We start from the raw sequence: 23,035 nt of genomic DNA, 5'->3' as shown, positions 1-23,035 counted from the left end.
GTGTTGGGGGGGCAGGGTGTGAAGGGTGTGGTTGTCATGGCAACCCCACTCAGACTTCCTTCCCAGTTTTATCTGAGCACACAGCATTCCTCTCCACGTCTGTCTGTCTTCCTCCCTGTCTGTCTGTCCGTCTGTAACTGTCTGTCCCTCTGTAACTGTCTGTCTTCCTCCCTGTCTGTCTGTAACTGTGTGTCTGTGTCAGTCGCTGTTAACCACTACAAGTGAGCGTCTGCGTGGTTCTGTAGGTTCCCGTGGCGACAGACGGCGAGCTCCAGCGTTTGTTGTTGTTGCCCAGCTGTTGTCCCCCCACTGAGCCACACTGATTACCTACAAATAAAACACCTGATGCACCATGAAAGCCCCAGAACCGGCACCGCAGGCACAATTGGCCCACTTGTGGAGGGATCAGACTACAGAACACCTTTCCAGATGGTCACTCTGTCAGATTAGGTGGTCACGGTCCTGCCGTGACCTGGATAAGAGACGGGCGCCAGCAGCGTGACCGAGAAAGGTGATTGGGTCGAGGAGGCACATTTTTGTTATCGGGATGACGACGGAGCGTGAGGGGGGGACATTGTCACACTAGATGAGATAAATTTGGACGTGTTCTGGTCGGGGGGTCGTGAGGTGACTCGGTCCAGCTGGTGATTATCAAACTAATTTTAGGCTGGTGTCCGACCCGCAGTGCGGCGCTGGTTCTTTCTCTCTGCTTTTCTTTTTCCCCCCGACGTTACTAAAGCTGAAACTAACCGTTATTTTTATTAATGTCCATCATTTTCTCCACAAATTAATTAGTTGTTTGGTCCTTAAAATGATGATCACTGTGTTCCAACGTCCCTCAAATGTGTTATTCTGTCCACAAACATATTGAGTTCGATGACTTAGACCACAGAAACTTTTTTAAGATGATTTTTTATTAATTCATTCTGATTGAATCTGCATTAATTAACATCACAACTTCCTGGAGGGACCGTTAAAGAACATTTAATATACTGATGTTAAATGTTTGAAGGTTTATAATGTTACGCTCATCCAGCTTCAGGGAAAGAACCAATGAAAACACTTTAATGATTAAGTGCACATTGATTATTGAGCAATAGTAAATGAGTGAATCAATAACTGACAGCGAGCTAATAAACAATGCAAACTAAATCACACAAATTAAGGCTGATGGCAAAAGTAATCTGCCATTATCTTAAAGTATTAATAATTGTTAAGTATTAACACATTTATTGATGAATGAGTGCTGCTTTACACCGACTGTGGTCATATTTCCATAATCTGCTCCTGAGTTGCTCTCTGACTGAGCTGGGGGGGTTTCTCTACTTTAATAAGTATAATATATGTAATTATAGTCTACTTTTCTCCTCTCTGTGTCTCTGACAGGGAGTGGGTGTGTGAGAGCAGCTGCAGTCGGGTACACTATCAACTCTTATTAGATCACTGTCTTCACACAGACACACACACACACACACACACACACACACACACACACACACACACACACACACACACACACACACACACAGAGAGAAAGGTGTGTATGACTGACATATTGAAGAGGAGCAGATGTTAGAATAAGTAAGTAGATCAGAGGGTTAGTGGAATAAAGTAGTAAACATACTAGTTTTGGACTGTCGGTGGGACAGAACAAGTCACCTGAAGAGATTTTACTCTGGGAAACTGTGATTGGCCTATTTGACTAAATGGGTTAATGTATTATGAAATGAGTCATTAGCAGCAGAGTGCAGAACAGAGGAGCTTTAAAACTGGAGACCTCAAACATTTATGCTACAGTTATATGTGTGTGTGTGTGTGTGTGTGTGTGTGTGTGTGTGTGTGTGTGTGTGTGTGTGTGTGTGTATCCGGTGGTGAGGCTGGATACAGGAAGCCTGACTCTTTCCCTCTGACCTTCCTCCCTCTATTTATAAGCAGTCTCTCTCTCAATAACATGCATGTCAATTTTACCATGTCAACAGTCCGTCTGTGGAGACTCGGTGAAGTTTACAGCCGGCGTACGGTGTCGACCCGACCGATGACTCCCATTGTCGGCTTCTTGAGGGCAGTTTAAGGTTTAACGCTGACACTGATGTTAGACGTTAGCTGTGCCTATAGGCGGGTAAAGCTGGGCGGTTTGAGCATTCATCTGTTAGAGTCTGTCAGTTTCACCCTGTATCACGTTTGATTTGGAGGACTGGGCGTTCAGAAAGGGTTACAGTGGATCAGGAGAAGGGGTGAGGATTAAGACCCGGTTCTATAAGGACCTGGTTCCAAATTTCTCTAAATCCAAAAGTCAGAACTAGCAGAACTAGCATAGCACAATAACACTAGTTAGTGCTTCACTATGAAAAGCTAGTTAGCTAGCAGCTATAAGTCATTGTTTCTGACCATCTGAGCGCGTGCAGCTTCCAGCTCGGAAACATTTTACCTCCAATTTAGACTATTTTACTGTTTTTAACCTGATTGGTAAACAGTCTGGACACCGTGTGAACGTTAACGTTACAGAAAGCTGTCAGTAACTATTACACTGCAACCTGAACTACAGCAACGTTATACACTCACTGCCTACAACAAACCACCACTGGTTACCCACAATCCACCTTCCTTAAAGGGGAAGGCTCGGCTGGTAGCACACGGTGCGGTCAGCCTGTGGGAGGAAGATCAGATCCACTATCAGTACAGTGGGGGGGGGGACAGAAGCCTCTCCTAAATAATCCTTAAGGACAATAAAACCCTGTCTTATTTCCTTTATTGTATATTTATTATCACTATTCTGCTACTATGGCTTTAATAAAGCTTTATCGATTTACTCGATTAATGGATGAATACTCGATTACCTGATTAACGTCGTATGAACAGACCTGCTCAGAAGGACTCGGTACACAGAGCACGTATCTGCCTTTCTCTCAGTTCTGTTCATTTCCAATCTGCTTCCCCACCATGACAGGACAAAAAACACAAAGCTCTCCTCTTTCTGCAGGACGACACATTCTGACGGCGTCCTTCACTGGAGGAGGTGAAGGTCTGTTTGCCTGCCCTTCACTTCACTTCTACACTGGCCTACATTATTCCTCCTCTGGGGGAGGCCGAGGAGAGAAAGGGAGGAGAAAGAGAGTGTGAAACAGAGAGATGAGAGAGCACGAGAGGACACGTGAAGAGAGAGAGGAAGAGGGAGAACTGTGAGGAGAGAGAGAGAGAGAGAGAGAGAGAGAGAGAGAGAGAGAGAGAGAGAAAGAGAGAGAGAGAGAGAGAGAGAGAGAGAGAGAGAGCATCTGTAGGCGTTCTTGGCTTTGCCCAGAGGCCTTGGCTTCTCTCCTCATCCTCCTCCTCATCCTCATCATCATGATCTCTCCTTCACACTTTCACTCTCTCTCCTTCCCCTCCTCGACCTCATCCTCACCTACCTCCCCTGCTCACATCTTTATCCCTCCATCCACCCACTATTTGCTCTTCCTTTTTGCCTCCTCGCTCACGCTCCTGGAGCAAATTCGAATGTTGAATTCAATTTAAATAAAGCAGCAGTTCAGTGAGAGGAAGGCAGTTTCCTAAATTAGTGAACAATCAACAATACAAATACATTGTGTTTGCATTAAATATGCTTCTTATAACAATCATAACAAAGCTGCTGTAGTTTGTAAGACAGTAAAAGACGAGGTGCACTAATAAATACCATCATGTTGTTATATCTCAAGACAGTGGGGGTCCAAACACCCCAGGCAACACTGTGTCCTAGAAATGACATTTATATAGTACATAAAACATGAATATAGCAGCAAACAACTGTTAGCTGTTGGTCTCTCTCCCTCTGCCTGTGTTGTATCGCAGCCTCTCTGTGGTTTGTTTCCATAGCCGGTCTGCTCCGACTGAAACTGCTGTTTTTATCATCTACGTCGGTGAATTAAGGATTTATTTCCACCAAACCAGAGTTGGTGATTGTTGGAAACACTAACAGAGACGCTTTTAATGAGTCTTATTCTGTTTCTGTTCACTTTGAATGAAGTTAGCAATGTTGATATGCAAGGTAAAATCATTTTTGTCTGTGGAGTCTGGTTGACAGGTGCATTTCTCTCCAAGGATTAACGTTGCAGCCATTGCAGACCTTTAAATGTTAACTTAAAATGTTTAAATGTTAATAAACACATTATGTCTCAAGTCACTGCTGATTCTTTCAGTTTTAAGGCAGATCATCGCCTTAAACGTAACCAGAGAAAGCTTAATAACGCTGTATGGATCCTACACTCCTACCTACTGGTTCATTTCAACTCAGATTATTTTAATTACATTCAAATTAACACAAAACCCTGAAATGCAAACACACAAGAGTTTTTATTTGTACTATATTAGCTGATATTTTAGAGTCAAACACTTGTGCTTCTCTACCAGTATTTCTCTCTTTTTGTCCAGCAGAGTCAGCAGAGTATCTTTTCCAAAACTCCCACTCAGAAAACCCACTCTGTTTCTATTAGTGGGAAAGAGAGAGTGAGAGTGAGAGTGAGAGAACTGCTTATTGTCTGTGAGCGGACTACTAACAGTTATAGTGGTGGAGTGTCAACTCAACATAAAGCTGAAACACACACACACACACACACAGATACAAAGAGCGATCTACATCCTGATGGTTTGGATAAAAAAAGGGACAATAAAACAAATGAATTATTAACGAGAACAAATGAAAATAACAAAAGTGTTCCAAGAACCTTTTAGCAGATTTCCCAGTAAAAGCCTGCAGAGAATCAAAGTATAGTTGTAAAAAAGACAAAGATAGCGAGCGCCTACGAGAGCTTTACCAATGTTCATGCCCCACAGTCGACCTACAAATACTTTGAACTGAAATCTCCTTTCCAGAGGCGAGTGGTCGGAGTCACTGCGAGTCACTGCTGGTGCAAACTGATCTGAAACATCTCTCATGATCTAATACTAACACATTCTGTTCTGATTGGTCTGAAGTCTTGACTGTGTGTGTGTGAGAGAGGTACTTATAGGTATTTAAGAGTTAGAACTTAAATAAAAAACCCATTGAAATGAATGGAGAATGGCCCCTCCAGTGAATGTGGACTAACAACAGTTCATTTATATGGAATATATAGATATGAGCCTGTTAAAATAATAACAATCCCTCCATTTTTCCGGCTTATTCTGGAGCATTTTCTACCATTTTAGTCCCCTGTGACTTTTCAACGGTTGATGAGCTGTGCTTCAGTAAGACCAGACATCACTTCGATTGGTTTCACTGGATATTCATTAATAATTCACCATATATTTTGCTTTGCTTTCACTACAGTATCAACAACAACACAGAGACAGAGACGGATCGAGATAGTGATCTAAAGCCGGGCTCAGACTACGGGGAGCTTTGGGCCAGTTAGCCTCAGATTCACCTTTCGAGACAATCGGAGGAGAAATCTGGAGCAGGACCTCGGTTGGTACCGATCGACCTAGATTCTACCTCCAGACCTGCTCCCGTATTCATCACATTCAAAAGTTCCTAAAACAAAGGTGCAAATGGAGAAAGTGATTGGAAAAAAGATGTGATTTAGATGGAGATTGTGGTTAAATACATTGTAATATTATCCTCATGTTCCAGTTTGAGCCCCGGGGGAGACATGCACTCTCTAAATGAACTGTCAATAACAACACAAACACACCCTCCAGGTGATATACTGCACCGCTAACTCGTAAGGAACAAGGCAAAGGTAAAACACAAAGAGAGATATTGATTTCAAATAACACTTTATTCAGTGTTCACACCTCTTAAAACACCACGACTGGATCCCTGATTCATTCTTCATATTCACACAAAGCATTTCTGAAGCACTTTATTGGGACTGTGGATTGTTTCTCTATCACTTTAAAAGAGTGGGAACTTAAACAAATCCTGTTCCAGGACATTTTCCAGGAGTTATTTCTGACAATACAGGACACTGTTTTACAAATGGTCGTATCAGCTGCAGGCAAATTGACTCAGCCCATAAATTATGGTTCAAATCAAGTAGAATTTATATTATTTTACAGAAAATGAATCTTCTAGAAAGATAAAGTGTTCATTGCCCGTACAATTAACATCAGTGTGCAGATATTTGATCATTAACAGGCTGTATGAATGGAGACAGACTCAATGCTGAATAGGTCAGCTCCACTTTACCTCCAATAAACTCGGTCATACAGTTTATCCACCTGAGGGGCTGAAATATAAAAAATCCAGGACAACATGGACCATTTCCAATAAAGTTTCCTCAATTTCCAGGTTTTCCAGGAGTCGTGGGAACCCTGTGGACTGTTTCTGAAGGCGTGTTGAGATCGATGCAAAGTTTAGGCCTCAGAGTCAATGGAAGGACAAACAGATGCAAATGGAGACGGGATCAGGAGGAACGCAGCCTGGGGAAGAATTTAAAGACCGCCTGTAGAGTCGGAAGGGTCGCCTGCTCCTACCTGCCCACCTGGGGGTCGCCCCAGAGGCATAAAGGACTGCCCACCTGGGGGACGCCCCAGAGGCATAAAGGACTGCCCACCTGGGGGTGTCTGTCAGCCTACTGCATCAACCTCTGCCCTCTTCCTCTGGTTGGTTAGCTGCACCATCACACACACACGTTACTCCATATTTGACTCATATACCACCTTATGACTGATGTGTGAATTAGTTATATGTTTATTATTTGGTTTATTATTGTTATTCTGACTGATATATTGTGTGTGTGTGTGTGTGTGTGTGTGTGTGTGTGTGTGTGTGTGTGTGTGTGTGTGGTCTCTCTTTTAATGCTAGCTAGTGCTGCCCCCGGCTAAAGATCTTCCTAGTTGACTAGTAGTTGTTAAATAAAACCAATAGTCGACCAGTCGTAACACATTTATGATATTAATTTATTTATTTGAATATATATATATATATTAATTTAATGACTCTGAACATTTAGTTTGTTTAGTCTCGTTGTTCAAAACACGGAATAAATAACTTCCAGTTTAACTGGTGACTAAAGACAGGCAGCTTCATCAGCAGCACATTTTAAATTCATTTAACTCTTTATTTATTCATCCGAAACCGAAATCTGTTGCCCCCACACTAATCTATATACGACGGTACAGTAAAGTAGGGTTCGGTCTCTACACGGGTCGTCCATCATGTTGTTCTGACTGATCTGGTGTCAGCAAACACACACACAGATGTGCTGCAGTAATGATAACACTTACACACTCTGCAATCAGTTAAGACAGTGTCATGAACCACAGCCAGAACATGGGAGTGATACCACCCTCTCCTCACCCTCTCCTCACCCGTTGCTCTCCATCTCACACACATCTTCCTCTGGCACCTACATAATTACACAGTCTGTCAATGTGTGTGTGTGTGTGTGTGTGTGTGTGTGTGTGGTGTGTTAATGTGGGGGAGGCATCGGATTCGCGCTGTGCATCTGTATCTGACCTTTACTGCTCAGAATAGACGCAGATAAACAGATAAAAGACGAGGAGAAGAAGAAGACAGAAGAGATCAAAGAGAGAGAAAGAGGAGAAAATAATTACTAATTACAGTAATCATAGAAATAATCTAAAATCTTAGAGTGAAAGTGAAGGTAGGTTTACAGTCTAACATCAGGCTACAGCTGCCTAATAAATTAATTATTTACTAATGACTCTCATCTGACCAGAGCAATTAGTGCACACACACACACACACACACACGACCCAGCAGACCTCAGCTGCAGAGACACGCTATAATTAGTGAGACAGCATCTTTATCTCGCTCTCTCTTTCTGTGTGTGTGTCGGTGTGTGTTGGTGGGTGGGCGAGCTACTGTGTGTGTGTGTGTGTGTGTGTGTGTGTGTGTGTGTGTGTGTTTGAGGGCCAAAATGAAAAACAACAAATGAAACTCTTAACTGCAGAGAGAAAAACTTATTATTTAGTCGTATTATAATGTGTGTGTGTGTGTGTGTGTGTGTGTGTGTGTGTGTGAGCTCATCTATCTGAGCGCTCAGAGATGATCAGTGCTTGGTAATCCTACCTACACACACGCACGCACGCACACACACAGACACACACACACACACACACACACACACACACACACACTTCCAAAAGGCCGGGATTAATCTGTGCAGCACATACATGTTTACAATGGTGTGTGTGTGCATATTAACAGGAATCTATAAATAGGGAGTGATGCAGATGTACAGCGACTGGAGGAGAATCAGAGAGCGATGTAAGCGTACAGTAAGTAGAGAACATGATGGTCGTATGTGGACCACGCACAGAGAAACCTCTCCTCTCTGGATGTGGAGCAGCTGGCTGCGAGCTTCACCAAATTAGTCAGCGCAACCATTTGGCATCAGAGCCACAGATCTCTCTCATCCACCAAAACCTTTGAAATGCATTTAAAAGATGATTATGACAGACAATAATCCGTGTGGCAGGAAGAGTAAAAACCAGCTGAAGGACTGGAGGAGGTTGATCGTCGTACGTAATTCAGATTTAAAGAAATGTGTCTTTCCCTGCTGCTACCAGAGATGTTTGACACTTCCTGTTATCTGAACTTTGTTATCCAGGACTGATCCGATACGTGTGTGTTAAAAAATAAATTCTTAGGGCTGCACAATTAATGAAAATACTTTAAAACTTCTAATAAAAGCTTCACTAGCCTGGTGTGGCTACACGTTTTGACAAATAAAGGCAGGTCTCAATCCGACCATACGACCTGTTTCCACTCCTCCATTATTTATATTCCTGTAGTCTGTAAGAGTCACACATTTATATAGTTATATTTTTTTAAAACATGCAGGATTTGGGCTGCAACTAACAGATATTTTCATTATCAATTAACCTAAAGCTGAATATTTTCAGTCCAAACTCCAAATATATTCCATTTTTAATCATTTAAGACTGAGAAAAACAACAATTCCTCACAAATTACAAGCTGGAACTGAAGTTTTTACTTGACAAGTGCAAGATATTTATCATATCAACCTTATGTGTTTGTGTAATGTGGGGCACATGAGGTATTTTAATCACTTGGATAGTATTTATATGCCGTCATGTTTTGCTGTAATTGCCATTAACAGATTGTTTTATTCTCTTTTCGCTGTATATTCTGCACACGAACATCATCGTGCCTTTAAACCCGGCAGAAAGTGAAATGAGGGCGACACGGAGAGAAAGACAGTTAGAGTCGCAGTGATGGAGTCAGTGACACCTCAGCAGTCAACTCCACAGGTTCATTATCGGCTCGAACGAGACAGATGGGCCCGTTGGAAGGGAGAGAGGAGGCGCTGCTGTTAAAGTACTAATGCAAACCAGGAAAACACGACTGCTGGTCTCTGTACAGTCCCACCTTCTGTGTTGTGTTTAAGGGCATAATCAGAGTAGTAGTTTCTCTTTCCGTGTTCTTTTCTAGCCTAGATTTACACTTTACTGGTGGGTAACTTAAATGCACTCATTTTGGTTTAAAAAGGTGCTCCAGCACGGGAACATCTCCACAGACTCCAGATTTAAAAACTCTGCATACTGTAAAATACAGAGAGAGTTACCTGGTGGCTTAATTACCTTTGTGTGGATTCATTCAGCCTGAATGTAATGGATGTTCATTTATATGTAAAAGTGCCACACTCCAGCTTCAAGTGTACTTGTGATCCTCCCTCTCCCATTAGATAGCCACAAGGCCTGCAAAAACCTTCCTCCAACTATAAAAAGAGATAATTACTGTAGCTTGCCCATTGTCGACACAACCAGCCATCCAGGAAGGCAACTGTCCACACAGCCAGCAACCAGAAAGAGACAGACGAGCAGCCATCCAGCTACCACCCAGTCTTTCAGGTGACAGTTTGTACAGATAAAGCAGGGGTTCAGTGGCACGATAAAAGATGCATTAGCAGGTTTGGCTTCACGAGGGATCAAACCCAGAACCTCCAGCTCAGAGACAATCTCACTAACAGCTAGTAATCCAGTCCTTTCACTCAGCCAGTCAATTAGGCCATTCAATCAATCATTCAGCCAGCTGTCCGTCCAGCTCGTTTACACACTGTCGCTGTGTGAATGTCTGCATCCTGTCCAGCTTTGCTTGTTTTTAATTATGAATAATGTTAACACCCTGTTTCAGAGCAGCTAAAGGACAAAAATTAAATCAGTAAAACCTTTCAAAACAGCACATTTTCTTAAGTCGTGTTTAACACAGTCGCAGATCAATGTCCATTAATGTCAATCATACACATAAAAACCAGCAGGTGCAGCTCTGTGACGCTGTCGTGGCCTTTCAAGCTAAACTCTATCTCTATGCTCTATATGTAGTTGTGGTTGTCTGTCAGAAGCTGCTGACTTTGACTTATCTATATTTAAATGACAAAAAAGTTCTCTTTTTCATTTTTATCAAAACTTAGTGAAAGAGAAACAACTTCAAACAAATATTTACAGATTAAAAGAAGAACGGCAACCGTTGACTCACGAGTACAGAATCCAGTCCTCGACAATTAAAACATTAAAAGCATTTTAAGTATTTTACTCTGTGTATTTTGCTTTGTGTCTGTTTTAACTGGGACTCATGAGTGTGCCGACTGTTATTTTTGTATGAGGAACGCACTGGCTGAGAATTTACAACTCATCTCTGCCCCGTGCCTCCTTCCTTTACATCTGAGGAATGTAAACACACACCTACAGTATATAAAGTGGCAGAGTCGTGTCTTCCACACTGAATCACAACAGGCTCTGTTAATTCAGTTCCCATGCTGTTGCCTGTTTGCTCATTATACTGCAGTAACAGGTCTGTTTCTGAAGCTGTAGTGGAGCCACAGCAACAGAAAGGTCTTTAAGTGTGTGAGTTCATTTAGAAACTGGTCAGTCAGAAGACTTCTAACATGTCTGAGTGTGTCTGAGGGAGAAGGAAGTAATTGACTAATCTTCAATGTGTCAAGGTTTCTCATCAACAAGGTTCCTCTTCTTCTCTATTACGCCAGGAAGATCCACTTCTCTTTTCTCTCTTTTTTCACCTTTCGCTCTCTTTTTTTTTTTTTAGCTCCATTTCCAAGCAGGAAAAGTCTCTTAGAGCCAGCCAGACGACTAATAAGGAGCTGTTCCTGTCAGCCAATCCCCCATAATGCCTCAGCAGACTGCATTATGGGCAAAATAAAACCCAACACACACTCCCAAACACTCCTGAAAAGGCCAGGAAAGGAGAGCGAGAGAGAGAGAGAGAGAGGGAGAGAGAGAGAGAGAGAGAGAGAGAGGGAGAGAGAGAGGGAGAGGGAACTGAGAAATTGTTCCTAAAACAGACATGATCATTCTTCTTCTTCTTAGCAGAAAAAGATAGATATACATCTACCAGCCAACTCGAGCCACGTCGTACTAACACCTCTGTATGTCTATATATGTGTGCACAGAGAGAGAGAGAGAGAGAGTGAGAGAGAGAGAGAGAGTGTCTGTGAGTCAGAGTTGAAACACACCACATCATCATGATTAACACATGCTTATGCTCTAACTAACATACACACGCACATTATTCAGTGCGTTTGACGGAGGCAGGAAACGATACACCGACTCCCTTCGGCGTCGCAACGTCCGTCCTGCACCAACCCCCCCCCTCACCCAGAGAGGTCGGGCACGACATCCATCACCTGTACAAATACCTTTAAAGGCATTAAAAGGCACAACATATATTAATGATGAATGTCCATATGTTTTAGATAATGTACACTGACACTGGGTCAGGTTGAAAATGTTTTATAGGCTGAGAATTCGTGCACTTTTTTTTAAGGGTGAAAAACATGAAACTAACCGAATTACACCCCACAAGTGTCAGTACGCTCTATAAAAGGTCTCATAATGGCTGGTTACTGAGAGCAGTTGAGGGAAATTCATGGGGGAAAGTACTCAGTTCTCACTTAAATGTGAATTATACAGAGTTGTATCACATTGTTCCTTAAAGGAGCCCTTTTCTATCAGAGAGTAAACTGACTAAAGGACATATTTCATATTATCATCAATACATAACCATCAAACAGACTTAATAGGCTTCTTATTTGACTAATTCAGTGTTTTCTTCTCATTTTTCTATCAGCTCTTTCTTCTGTTAAAGGTCCAGTGTGTAACATTGCATCATGGGAAACTAAAATTCTCCACTAAAATATAATATTAGTCCAAGAAGTTGGACCAGAGATGAAAAACAGCAGCTTTATAAAGCAGCAGCTGACCCGTCTTTAAAATGATCCATACATCCATACATCCATACAGCTCACTCCTCCTCCTCCTCCTCCTCCTCCTCTTCCTCCTAACAGGAAAACAGCCTGATAAATATTCATGTATATCTGTTCATCTGTTCTGGGGATGAGAGAGAGAATTGTGTCAGTAAGCCTTGTATTTCATCAACAATTGGTGCTCTGATCGTCTGCTTAAGAATTCATGAGTGTCTTTAAGCTGCCCGGACTGTGAGCCAAGCTTTCCACTGAATTTAACACAAACTGAGCTACGAACCCGACTCGCACACCGGCTGTATAAAACATAAGGGAGCAGCTCTTTCTACTGTATACCACTGAGTGCACAGGTGTGTTCAGGTGAAAGCTCTCATCCCTTATTTATTTCATTGGTTAAATCCACTTTAGCTCTGACGGGAGACGGAGACAGGCGAGGGCAGGAGGTTCAAACACTAAAAGAACAAAGGGTGAAGAGTCCTTTTGTGCTAGTTACTAACATATCTTGGAGTTGTTGCAGAAGGATTTAATTATTGAATCAATCACAGACTACATGAAAGAAGCACAATAAGATGAAACATCAGGGGATCATCAAACAGAGTTACTACAGTTCATCCTGAGGGGAACATTTCACATACGTTCAATTCTAGTTGAGACGTTTCACTCAGAGCTGCCAATCTATAACATGTTGGGATATTTCAGTGGAGAAATACAAACTCTGACCTGCTGGTGGCGCTAAAGTCACACAGATTCAGCATTAGCAAAACACGAGGTAACTAGTTAACTAGTTAGTAAACTAGTTAATCTGAATACATGAAGTTAGTGGTTAGTCATTTACATCTTGATAAAAGTTATCAAAACGTTTTTAGCTTTTAAGTTTGTTTATATTTATTTCAAACATGTAAAACAAAAAACAAAAACAAACTAAGATTAAAATGAAATGAAGTTCACTTACAGTATTTATTCCTACCTCTTCTTCGCTTCTTGTCAGGCTACTTTTTAGCTAACAAAACATTCATGTAGACTAGCTAACTAGTTAACTGGTAGCGTTTAACTATAATAAAATGTGACTGTATCTGTGTCACTTTAATCTTAAGCACATAGCTGATCTAAGCACAGGGGCGGGGCTCACAGTGAAAGTGGCGGACCGCACCACCCGTGTGGTTAAAAATGGAAGAGCCAAGTTGGTGAAGGGAGTATTGCAGACTCCGCCCTCGTCCTTTATAAGAGTCTCTACGTTTCTGTCAAAGTCTGATTCATAGCAAACACATCTTTGCTTTGTGCGGAGAGACTGAAAGCTCCAGTGATGGTTGCTGTCCATAAGTCATTTAACTTGTGCTTAAGTGGTAAATATGCTGAACGATTTCCCCTCTTTTGTATAATGATTATTCTTTTTCTCCTTTGACCTTTGAGGCGTAATTTCCCCGGGGAGAGCCGATGCTATTGTACTGCACTGTGACGTATTGCTGTGTTACACAATTACTGTAAGCAGCGCTGCATTACAGAGCTTTCTAAATCTGAAACATGTCTTTCCGTTGGGCTGCTGACCCGTGTGTATTGTTTATATAAAAAGAAACTGAGGACTTGGATCACCGGGTTAAAAATTCATGAGTGCCTTTAAGAGCCCCGCAGTAAGTACGTCTATGAAATCTGATCCAGGCTTTACTACGAGTCCCAAACGTGCCTCTCTACCGTAACAGTGCAAAGCTTCATTTAGAAAAGCAGAAATATTATTTTAGTGTTGGACAAACAGGAGGAACTCTTGAGAAGTGGCTGTAATTGTTAAAAATATATCAGAGAGCGCCGGGGGACAGTCTTTGAAGTCACACAGTTTTATTTTTAGAGTTAACTTTTATTGCTCAACCTCGTGTATCAGTTCTCCATCGGGTGTTAGGGTCTGTCACCATCGCCATCATCATTTACTCTTCCTCTTTAATACTATATCTCCAGTCATCACACACCTTTTGACTTCTTCTCAAACATTCCCCCTCCCTCTCTCTCGCTCCCTCTCTCTCTCTCTCTCCCCCCCTCTCCTCGCTCTCTCTCTCTCTCTCCCTCTCTCTCTCTCCCTCTCTCCATCTTTTATTCCCTCGCTCTCTCTCTTCCTCTCTCTCCCTCCCTCTCCCTCTCTCTCTCCCCCCTCTCTCACTCCCTCTCTCTCTCTCTCTCTCTCTCTCTCTCTCTCCCCCCCTCTCTCGCTCTGTCGCTCTGTCTCTCTCTCCCTCTCTCTCTCTCCCTCTCTCCATCTTTTATTCCCTCGCTCTCTCTGTGTTTTGTCCTAATTGAAGGCTGAAAAGAGAGTTTTAGATTGTGGCAGCATCAAATGATGAAAGGCCTTTGATCGCTGTTTACCCCTGCAGGTGGTGCACAGCGGTAGCAACATGAGATACATCTATATCTTTTTATGTTTTCCCTCTCTTCTTGTTGTCCCCCCCCCCGCTGTATATTGTCTCGCAGCCTGAGCAGACATGAACAGTATATTGCACTGTGGTTTGACAAGCACTTATTGTGATGTGTTGTTTGTGAAGCGGGCTGTAAATAGTGGAGGGATAACGTTACAACATCCTGTCCTGTGGCGGTTTGTTTCTGCACCGTTTCCCATAAAGGCTGTGCTGAAATCTCGCCACGATAAGCCGGGTGACGAAACAAAGCGCTTGTTTCTTTCTGGCTCGCCCTCTTAGGCAAACTGGTCATGTTGGCATTTTTTAACCAACAGTCAGGGTCGGGGGGGTGCAGGGCTCCTGGAGGGCCCAGGTACAGGATGTAATCTCGCTCACATCCAAACTATAACCAAAGTTTGTCTTTACAGTCAGAATTAGATATTTTAAAATATGACAGAGTGAATTTTCCCAGCACCACAAATGGTAAATGGTAAATGGACCTGTACTTGTATAGCACCTTTCTAGTCTTCCGACCACTCAAAGCGCTTTTACACTACGTGCCACATTCACCCTTTCACACACATTCACTCAGTGATGGCAAAGTCCATCGAACAGAAACTAACATTCATACACACTCACACACCGATGCATGGCATCGGGAGCAATTCGGGGTTCAGTATCTTGCTCAAGGATACTTCGACATGTGGCACCAGGGATCGAACCCACAACCTTCCGATTGAGGAACGACCTGCTCTGCCTCTGAGCCACAGCCGCCCAAACATCTCCAGATGTACAAGAAAGCCTCTTGGACACCCTTTGGTTTTGGATTTTGCAGCCATTTCTGTCAATTCGCACACATGTATATTAACCTTTTCTTATGTCAACGGCCCGGATGAAAGCTTAGAATCTCGTCTATTTATTGATCAAAACGCGTTTGGGATACAACCACAACAGCAGCCACAATCGGCGCCTCAAACTAGCGAATCATAAAATTGAGCCAACTCACCACTCGTCCTGTGTCATTGCCAAAGGTTCATTATATCCACTCACTACATGAGCACATAGGTAAATGCCAATGAACAGCTGTGAATGGTTGAAGAACAGCTTTTCATTTACTTTGGGTAAATGTTGTTTTTAGGCGTTCTAAGGTCATTGTACATACATGGTAAGATTAACCTCTTTATAAACTCCTCCCAGTGAATCGATCAGAGCCTGTTGATCGCTGCCTGTAGCTTTAATGTATTATCTCTTTTCTTTTACATTAATTTCATAAAATTAGGTGTTATTGAGGAAGTGGTATCAAAGTAAGGCGTTATGAAAGATTCCCAGTCACAGACAGACAGGAAGTGCCGGACAAACAGCTCACAGATTGAGTGACCAGCTGGTTGACTGACTGGCTAATTGAAGTAATGTCTTACAGACTAACTGGCGTGCTGACTAACTGGTTGGCGTGATACACACACACACACACACACACACACACACACACACACACAAAGCAACTGTCTCTCTGACTGAGGACTGTCATGCAGGCCGACAGTGAGGCCAGCTAAGAATAGATAATAGGAGGGATGGTATTTTCTTGGAACAGACACACAAAGTGTGACGACCAATGTCTGGCAGATACGTTACACATGCCTTACACATAATACCACAACCACACACACACACACACACACACACACGCTGTCTTTGATGTCCAACGCCATCATTTCTCAGCTCTTTCATATTGCCACATATGGTAATTCATTTCTTGGCACTGGCCACTTCAAAGCTATGTAAACTACCTTCCTACAAACCTTCTCTCCAGACCGGATTAATGCCATTTCCTCCACACAAGTCCACAAAGAGGGAAAATTCATGGATTTATCCATAGCTTTGTCCAATTGGGTCAAAGGTCAAAACAACACCAAGACATGGCGTGTAACTGACACTAATGAGTGTCTCTATGATTATGATGTACAGCCAGAGGAGCTAGAGAAAGACACAGACAGATTTATCTGCTGTAATTAAAATTCCTCCAGTGCTAACGTACAATTAACATACTGTAGAGGATTAAAAGTACAGTTAAATCCAGAATCTACTCTCTGACACTGTGTACAAACCACTTCCTCATTAATAGTAAAACGTTCTTTCAGCAGAATACATTGTTGTGGATAATAACAAACAATGGCTGCACTTACAGGAGCCAAATGTTCTCTTTCCAAATGAAATTAATCCAACTGGGGATTCCAGCGAAGCCGTTTACAGTAAATAAACGAGCAGCGGACTGAAACCAGTGGAAAAGCCAACAGAGTGGAGGGCGATACGGGTGGAAAATATTCCTCCAATCTTGTCCGGTCACCATATTTCCCCCCAGAGAGCTTGCTATCACCCCGACTCATCTTCCAATCAATATCCATAGAAAGAGATTAATATGAAGAGCAGCAATATTAAGCCTCGAGTGAGTGAGATTGATATTTTGGGAAAATGTCAAATTGAGCCTCAGCGTGCAGTTGCCAGGCAACCAGCAGAGACTCCAGGACTAATAGATGTATTGATTAGTTATGAAGTGATCAAGGACGGCTGATCAACATTAAAGTGTCTGCAGAAGTTACTGTAAGTGTCAAACATCGGTTCCTCAGTCACCATCGTGGTTTCTACACTTTTCTCCTGAATGACCAAAAATAACTAATCTAATAACTACCTGTTACTGGTTATTATTTAATATTATATATATTTATATATATGGTATAATAATGTCACGTTGTGAAATCTACAGCATAACCCAATGTGATTTTTATATTTGATTACTTAATAAAAATGTAATCTAAAACAACATTTTACTGGCTAAGATAACATGAATATTAGAGCAATATGTCCATTAAATAATGGAATTATACTTTGTTTTGATATCAGCCGTTGGTTGTCCTGCTCTTTAAATATCAGCATCAATTCAATTTTATTTGTATAGAATTCATAACAGAAGTTATCTCAGGACACTTTTCAAATAGAGCAGGTCTAGACCGAAGTCTTTAAAACATTATTTACAGAGACCCAACAGTACCACCATGAGCAAGACCTTGGAGACAAGGGCAAGGAAACACTGCCTTTAAAGCCAATGACAAACCTTTATCCCCACAACTACAACTTTGTCAGATTTTGTACTGATGAATCAAACAGTCTTGGTTAGCTGAGAGCAAGGTTAGCTTTTCTCCCTGTGTTTCCAGTCTCTATGCTAAGCTATGCTAGCATTTATCGTACAGATATGAGAGTGGTATCGATCTCGTAATCTGACGCGCAAGAAATCTTCATTATGTCCCTTTTTTATTTAATAAGATTTGATGATAAAACCAATTTTCTGTATTTTTTAAATTTATTTTGAATATTTTTTTCCATTATTATGTTTTATTAACTTATATAACCTTTCAGCTCACCTTGTACAGATTATAGTGATATGGATCATATTAAAATACCAATGTAGACACACCAGAGTTAAAGGGTTACGATGCATTTACAGAAACAAGAACTATTCTGGCTCTTATATTAACTCCTGACTCTCTCACAGTGAGATCGTGCAGACTGTGACCATCTTTGCAAACATTCATATTTGACTGGATTTGAATACGCGAGTGTTGGCTGCAATAAACTGGAAGATTTGAGTGCATCTGCAGCTGAGGATTGACCAGCACACCCCAAACACACCCTGTACTCACAGTTAAATAAATCAAATCAGGTTTTTTGACGTGCACAATCTAACAAATCCACTTTTTTCCCCCCGACCGAGGCAACAGATCTATCAGAACAAACTCCTGCTGCAGTTATAAAGCTGGTGAGGGCGACCCAGCTGCGGCACTCCCAGTGATGAACAATCTCCTGGAAACCTCACTTAACCAGAAATGCTTCCCCCCTGAGGAGGAAAACACCCAGAGGAAGAGAGAGAGAGTAAATGATGACACAATAAAATAGAAAGAGTGGCGAGTCCTCCCTGATGCTTTCGCCTCACAGTGGAACTCAAGTGGGTGTAGACTGCGAGTCTTCAAAACCGATGGAAAATAATCAACAGGACAAATAATGATCGGTCAAATGGATCCTAATAGGATTATACTGTACCATCCCTTTAACAAATGACAGGGATTTCCTTCCCAAATGGCCACTTTATTCTGATTTAATGTGTTTACATGATGCATGTATAATCTGATTGGGTTGCTGAAATAAAAGACTCCATTTTAACAAAATATGAACCGTATTTCACATTTAATTCAATTTATTTATTGAATATAGCCTTAAATTGTAAATTAGAGAATATATTTCAGTTTTTTAAAGTTTTTTTTTCAAATTAAAGCTCCAATCTGTAATAATATTCTCATTAAACAGTGTATAAGCTCTGGCTCTATGTTCTATATGTAGTTGAGTTCTTCCATTATCCCAAATGTTTCCAACAATGTTCAAACTCAGAGAAATCTGTCATTTTATTCAGGTAACGCTGCGTTTCACCGGTCGCCTGTCGATGGCGTCATATCCCCTTTGTGCCTGCGTCAGCGTTGTGGTTGTCTGCCAGAAGCTGTCACACATTGACTGTTGATCCAGTGTGAAGCCACATTGTTACATCCACTGTTTAGATCTTGGTGCTTTTTAACTCTAGATTTGAACCGGATGAAGGATTTTAGTCATCGGACGTCAGAGAGTGGAAACCAAAGTGTGAAATACAAACAGAAACTGTGACCTTATCACCACGTTTCTGTTAAAATTAGTCAAAAATGAACAAACGTCCCGTTGTTGTCGGTTGGATTCGGGCGATTCTGGAGACAAACTGTTGCTTTGCCTCAAATCAGACACAAACAAGTCAATCAGACTCAGTTTAAATGATTGATTTGACCTCCAAACGACAAGGCTGCCACACACAGACAGACAGACAGACAGAGCGAGGACAGACAGAATGACTGATAGATGTCTCACATCCTCAACATTTGACAACCAAAACTGCTGTGTGATTGTGAGTGTTTGGTCTCGGGCCAGCGTTCACTATCAACAGCAGCTGCCAGTCGCACCGGGGTGTCAGGCTGCTGCTGGCACACACACACACACACACACACACACACAGCCCATAAATCAATACTGTTTCTCTACCCCCCCGACACACACACACACACACACACACACACACACAACACTAACCCCCTTCACATGCTCCGACACAACAGAGCTACAGCACCACAGGGAAATCAGGCCTGCACAATTAATTTAAATATTATCCAAATCACAAGAAGCCGCAGTTTGTTTGATGAAGACGAGTAACAGCGGCGTTACGATGAAGCACTGAAGCTCCATCAACTGATGTAAGAACACAACAGATGGCACATAAATGGGCTTCTGGTACGTTGTTTTTACACTGGAAATTAACATTCACACAACTCCTGAATCATATATATGTACAATTTATATGACTTTACCATATTGTGCAGCCCTAAGGGAAACACACACACACACACACACACACACACACACACACACACACATTGCTGTATGCAAATGCTTTGATCCAGCACTGACATGAGCTATAAAGCTGCTCTGTGTGTAACAATGCCATGATGAGGGTGGTAACAGCACGATAGCCTGAACCAGAATATGTTTATATACATTTAATATTCATATAAATATAATTCAGCTTTAAAATGAGCATTACACCCTCTACTGTAATCCCCCTCTCTCTCTCTCTCTCTCTCTCTCTCTCTGTGTGTGTGTTTATAAGCTTTATGTAGCTTCTTCCAGCAGCATTAGCTCACAATATGTGAGATAAACATGAAGAATAGGTACAAACACAGACCAGCACATCCTCCTCAGACCAGTATCCTGTCCCAGCATCCTCCCAGTCCCCACACACACACACACACACACACACTCACACACACTCACCGATACGAGGTCTGCTTTCTGAACGCCAGTCCTCTTAATTTCTCCTCCAGAGTCTCCTTCTCCATGTCGGGCAGGCTGCTGAATGTGTCGCTGCAGCAGCCCACCGCAGCCTCCTCCGAGCCGGCGCCGGACTCCGAGTCGCCTCCGTCGGCTCCCAGAGAGGCCAGACGCCCGCTGAAGCCCCCCGTCGTCGCCGGGTTGGTTCTGTCCTTCGCTTGGGGGTCCATGCTGGTCGGGTCCTCGCACTGGACCCCCGCGCCTCCTGTCTCCCCTGCCTGGACCGTGTGTGTGAGGGAGGGAGCGGGGGACGGGACGGTGCCGGTGGCGGGAGGATTGAACGGTTCTCAGCGGGTCGACCGTTGGAATCTCCGGCCGCTTTTATATACCGCAGCCAGGTTCGGCAGCACGCGCAGCCGCCCGGACGTCAGACCGAACTGCAGTCGCGAGCCCTCACTGACCAACTGGGAGGCAGCTACGTCAAGCTAGGCGACGTCATCAGGGAAGTGGAGAGCGTTAGCCTTCCAAAATAAAAGTTCAAAAATAACAGAATCTTTTATTGGGTGTGTTTTTATGTTGCTCTCAGTGTACAAACACAGATAGAGTGTAAATAAACAACAATAATAACAACAATAAACACTATGTACAGTTATATAAACAAACAAAAACATTTGTAGACAGTAGAAAATAATCTGCTATGTTCCCTATCGATCACATCTGTATATAAAAAGCTTTACATACAACTTCTATTCTACTTATTTCTATTTTCATTATATCTTGTATTTTTCTATTCTATTTTTTATTTGATGTGTATTTCTGTTGTGTTGTATCTGAATCTCTGCAGAGTGGGATCAATAAAGTCTTATCTTATGTGAAGATGTGTTTGAATGATTGTATTCTTTTATGTTTTATAAAAGAAATAAAAACTTCAACAATGAGAAAAAATAAACAGCAAATAGTTTACAGCTTTAGTTTAAATTAGTATTTTTTATTTATTTCATTATTCACATGTTATCATCAATATTATTATCATTCATCATTTCTAGTTTAGTTGTTACTGTTGCTTTCTCGTTATTTATTTATGAAAGGAAAAAGGTTGTGAGAAAAGTATAAATGTAATGATTATATAGTTTATTGTATATTAGATGGGTTTATATTGTTGTAATTAATATTATTGTGTGCTGTACGAGCAACAATAATTACAGGATTTATGTATCTACATGTACATATCTATATATAAATGTCTATATCTCTCTATATATCTATATACATATATATAGAGAGATATAGACATTTATATATACATATATATAAATGTATATATAGATATCTATATATATAGATATATATATATAGATATATATATATATATTTATATATATATATATATAAATATATATATATATATTTATATATATTATTATACATCCATTATACATCCATAATCCATCCATCATCCATCCATCATATATATTTATATATATATATATATATATATATAGAGAGAGAGAGAGAGAGAGAGAGAGAGAGAGAGATGTGTGTGTGTATTAATTAATAAATCTTACTTTAAAAGGCTTTTATTTTCAAATAAATTACCGGAAGTCGGGTATTTGATTGTTTCTGACTAGCGCGAGCGGAGAGAGGGCGGAGTCAACAGTGTGTGTGTGTGTGTGTGTGTGTGTGTGTGTGTGTGTGTGTGTGAGTGAGTGAGTGTGGACTACAACTGACTCCATCATCCATCATCTATCATCCATCATCTATCATCCATCTATCATCCATCATCCATCATCCATCCATCATCCATCATCCATCATTCATCCATCATCCATCATCCATCCATCATCCATCATCCATCCATCATCCATCATCCATCATCCATCCATCATCCATCATCCATCATCCATCCATCATCCATCCATCATCCATCATCCATCCATCATCCATCCATCATCCATCATCCATCATCCATCATCCATCATCCATCCATCATCCATCATCCATCATCCATCCATCATCCATCCATCATCCATCATCCATCATCCATCCATCATCCATCCATCATCCATCATCTATCATCCATCATCCATCCATCATCCATCCATCATCCATCATCCATCCATCATCCATCATCCATCCATCATCTATCATCCATCCATCATCCATCATCCATCCATCATCTATCCATCATCCATCCATCATCCATCATCCATCATCCATCCATCATCCACCCATCATCCATCATCCATCCATCATCCATCCATCATCTATCCATCATCCATCATCTATCCATCATCCATCCATCATCCATCATCCATCATCCATCCATCATCCATCCATCATCTATCCATCATCCATCATCCATCCATCATCTATCATCCATCCATCATCCATCATCCATCCATCATCCATCCATCATCCATCCATCATCTATCCATCATCCATCCATCATCCATCATCCATCATCCATCCATCATCCATCATCCATCCATCATCCACCCATCATCCATCATCTATCATCCATCCATCATCCATCATCCATCCATCATCCATCCATCATCCATCCATCATCCATCATCCATCATCTATCATCCATCATCCATCCAT

General features: G+C 41.7%; 1 protein-coding gene and 1 long non-coding RNA gene across 9 annotated transcripts in view; one reads left to right on the top strand and one right to left on the bottom strand.

Moving 5' to 3' along the window:
* The window catches only part of dgki (diacylglycerol kinase, iota), a 70,920-nt gene extending 50,030 nt beyond the window's left edge, over positions 1-20,890 (bottom strand). For all 7 annotated transcript variants that reach the window (XM_051419837.1, XM_051419840.1, XM_051419841.1 and 4 more), the window contains exon 1: positions 20,435-20,890. In XM_051419837.1, the coding sequence (XP_051275797.1) occupies positions 20,435-20,661 (227 nt within the window). In that variant the 5' untranslated portion in view covers positions 20,662-20,890. The remainder of the gene's footprint in view (positions 1-20,434) is intronic.
* The window catches only part of LOC127374718 (uncharacterized), an 89,023-nt gene that overhangs the window by 8,178 nt on the left and 57,810 nt on the right, over positions 1-23,035 (top strand). The window lies entirely within an intron of this gene.

Source organism: Dicentrarchus labrax, unplaced genomic scaffold (assembly GCF_905237075.1).
Source record: "Dicentrarchus labrax unplaced genomic scaffold, dlabrax2021, whole genome shotgun sequence".
In the NCBI taxonomy this organism is placed as follows: domain Eukaryota; kingdom Metazoa; phylum Chordata; class Actinopteri; family Moronidae; genus Dicentrarchus; species Dicentrarchus labrax.
The sequence above is the reverse complement of the archived record's forward strand: the minus strand, read 5'-3'. Positions and strand labels throughout refer to the sequence as shown.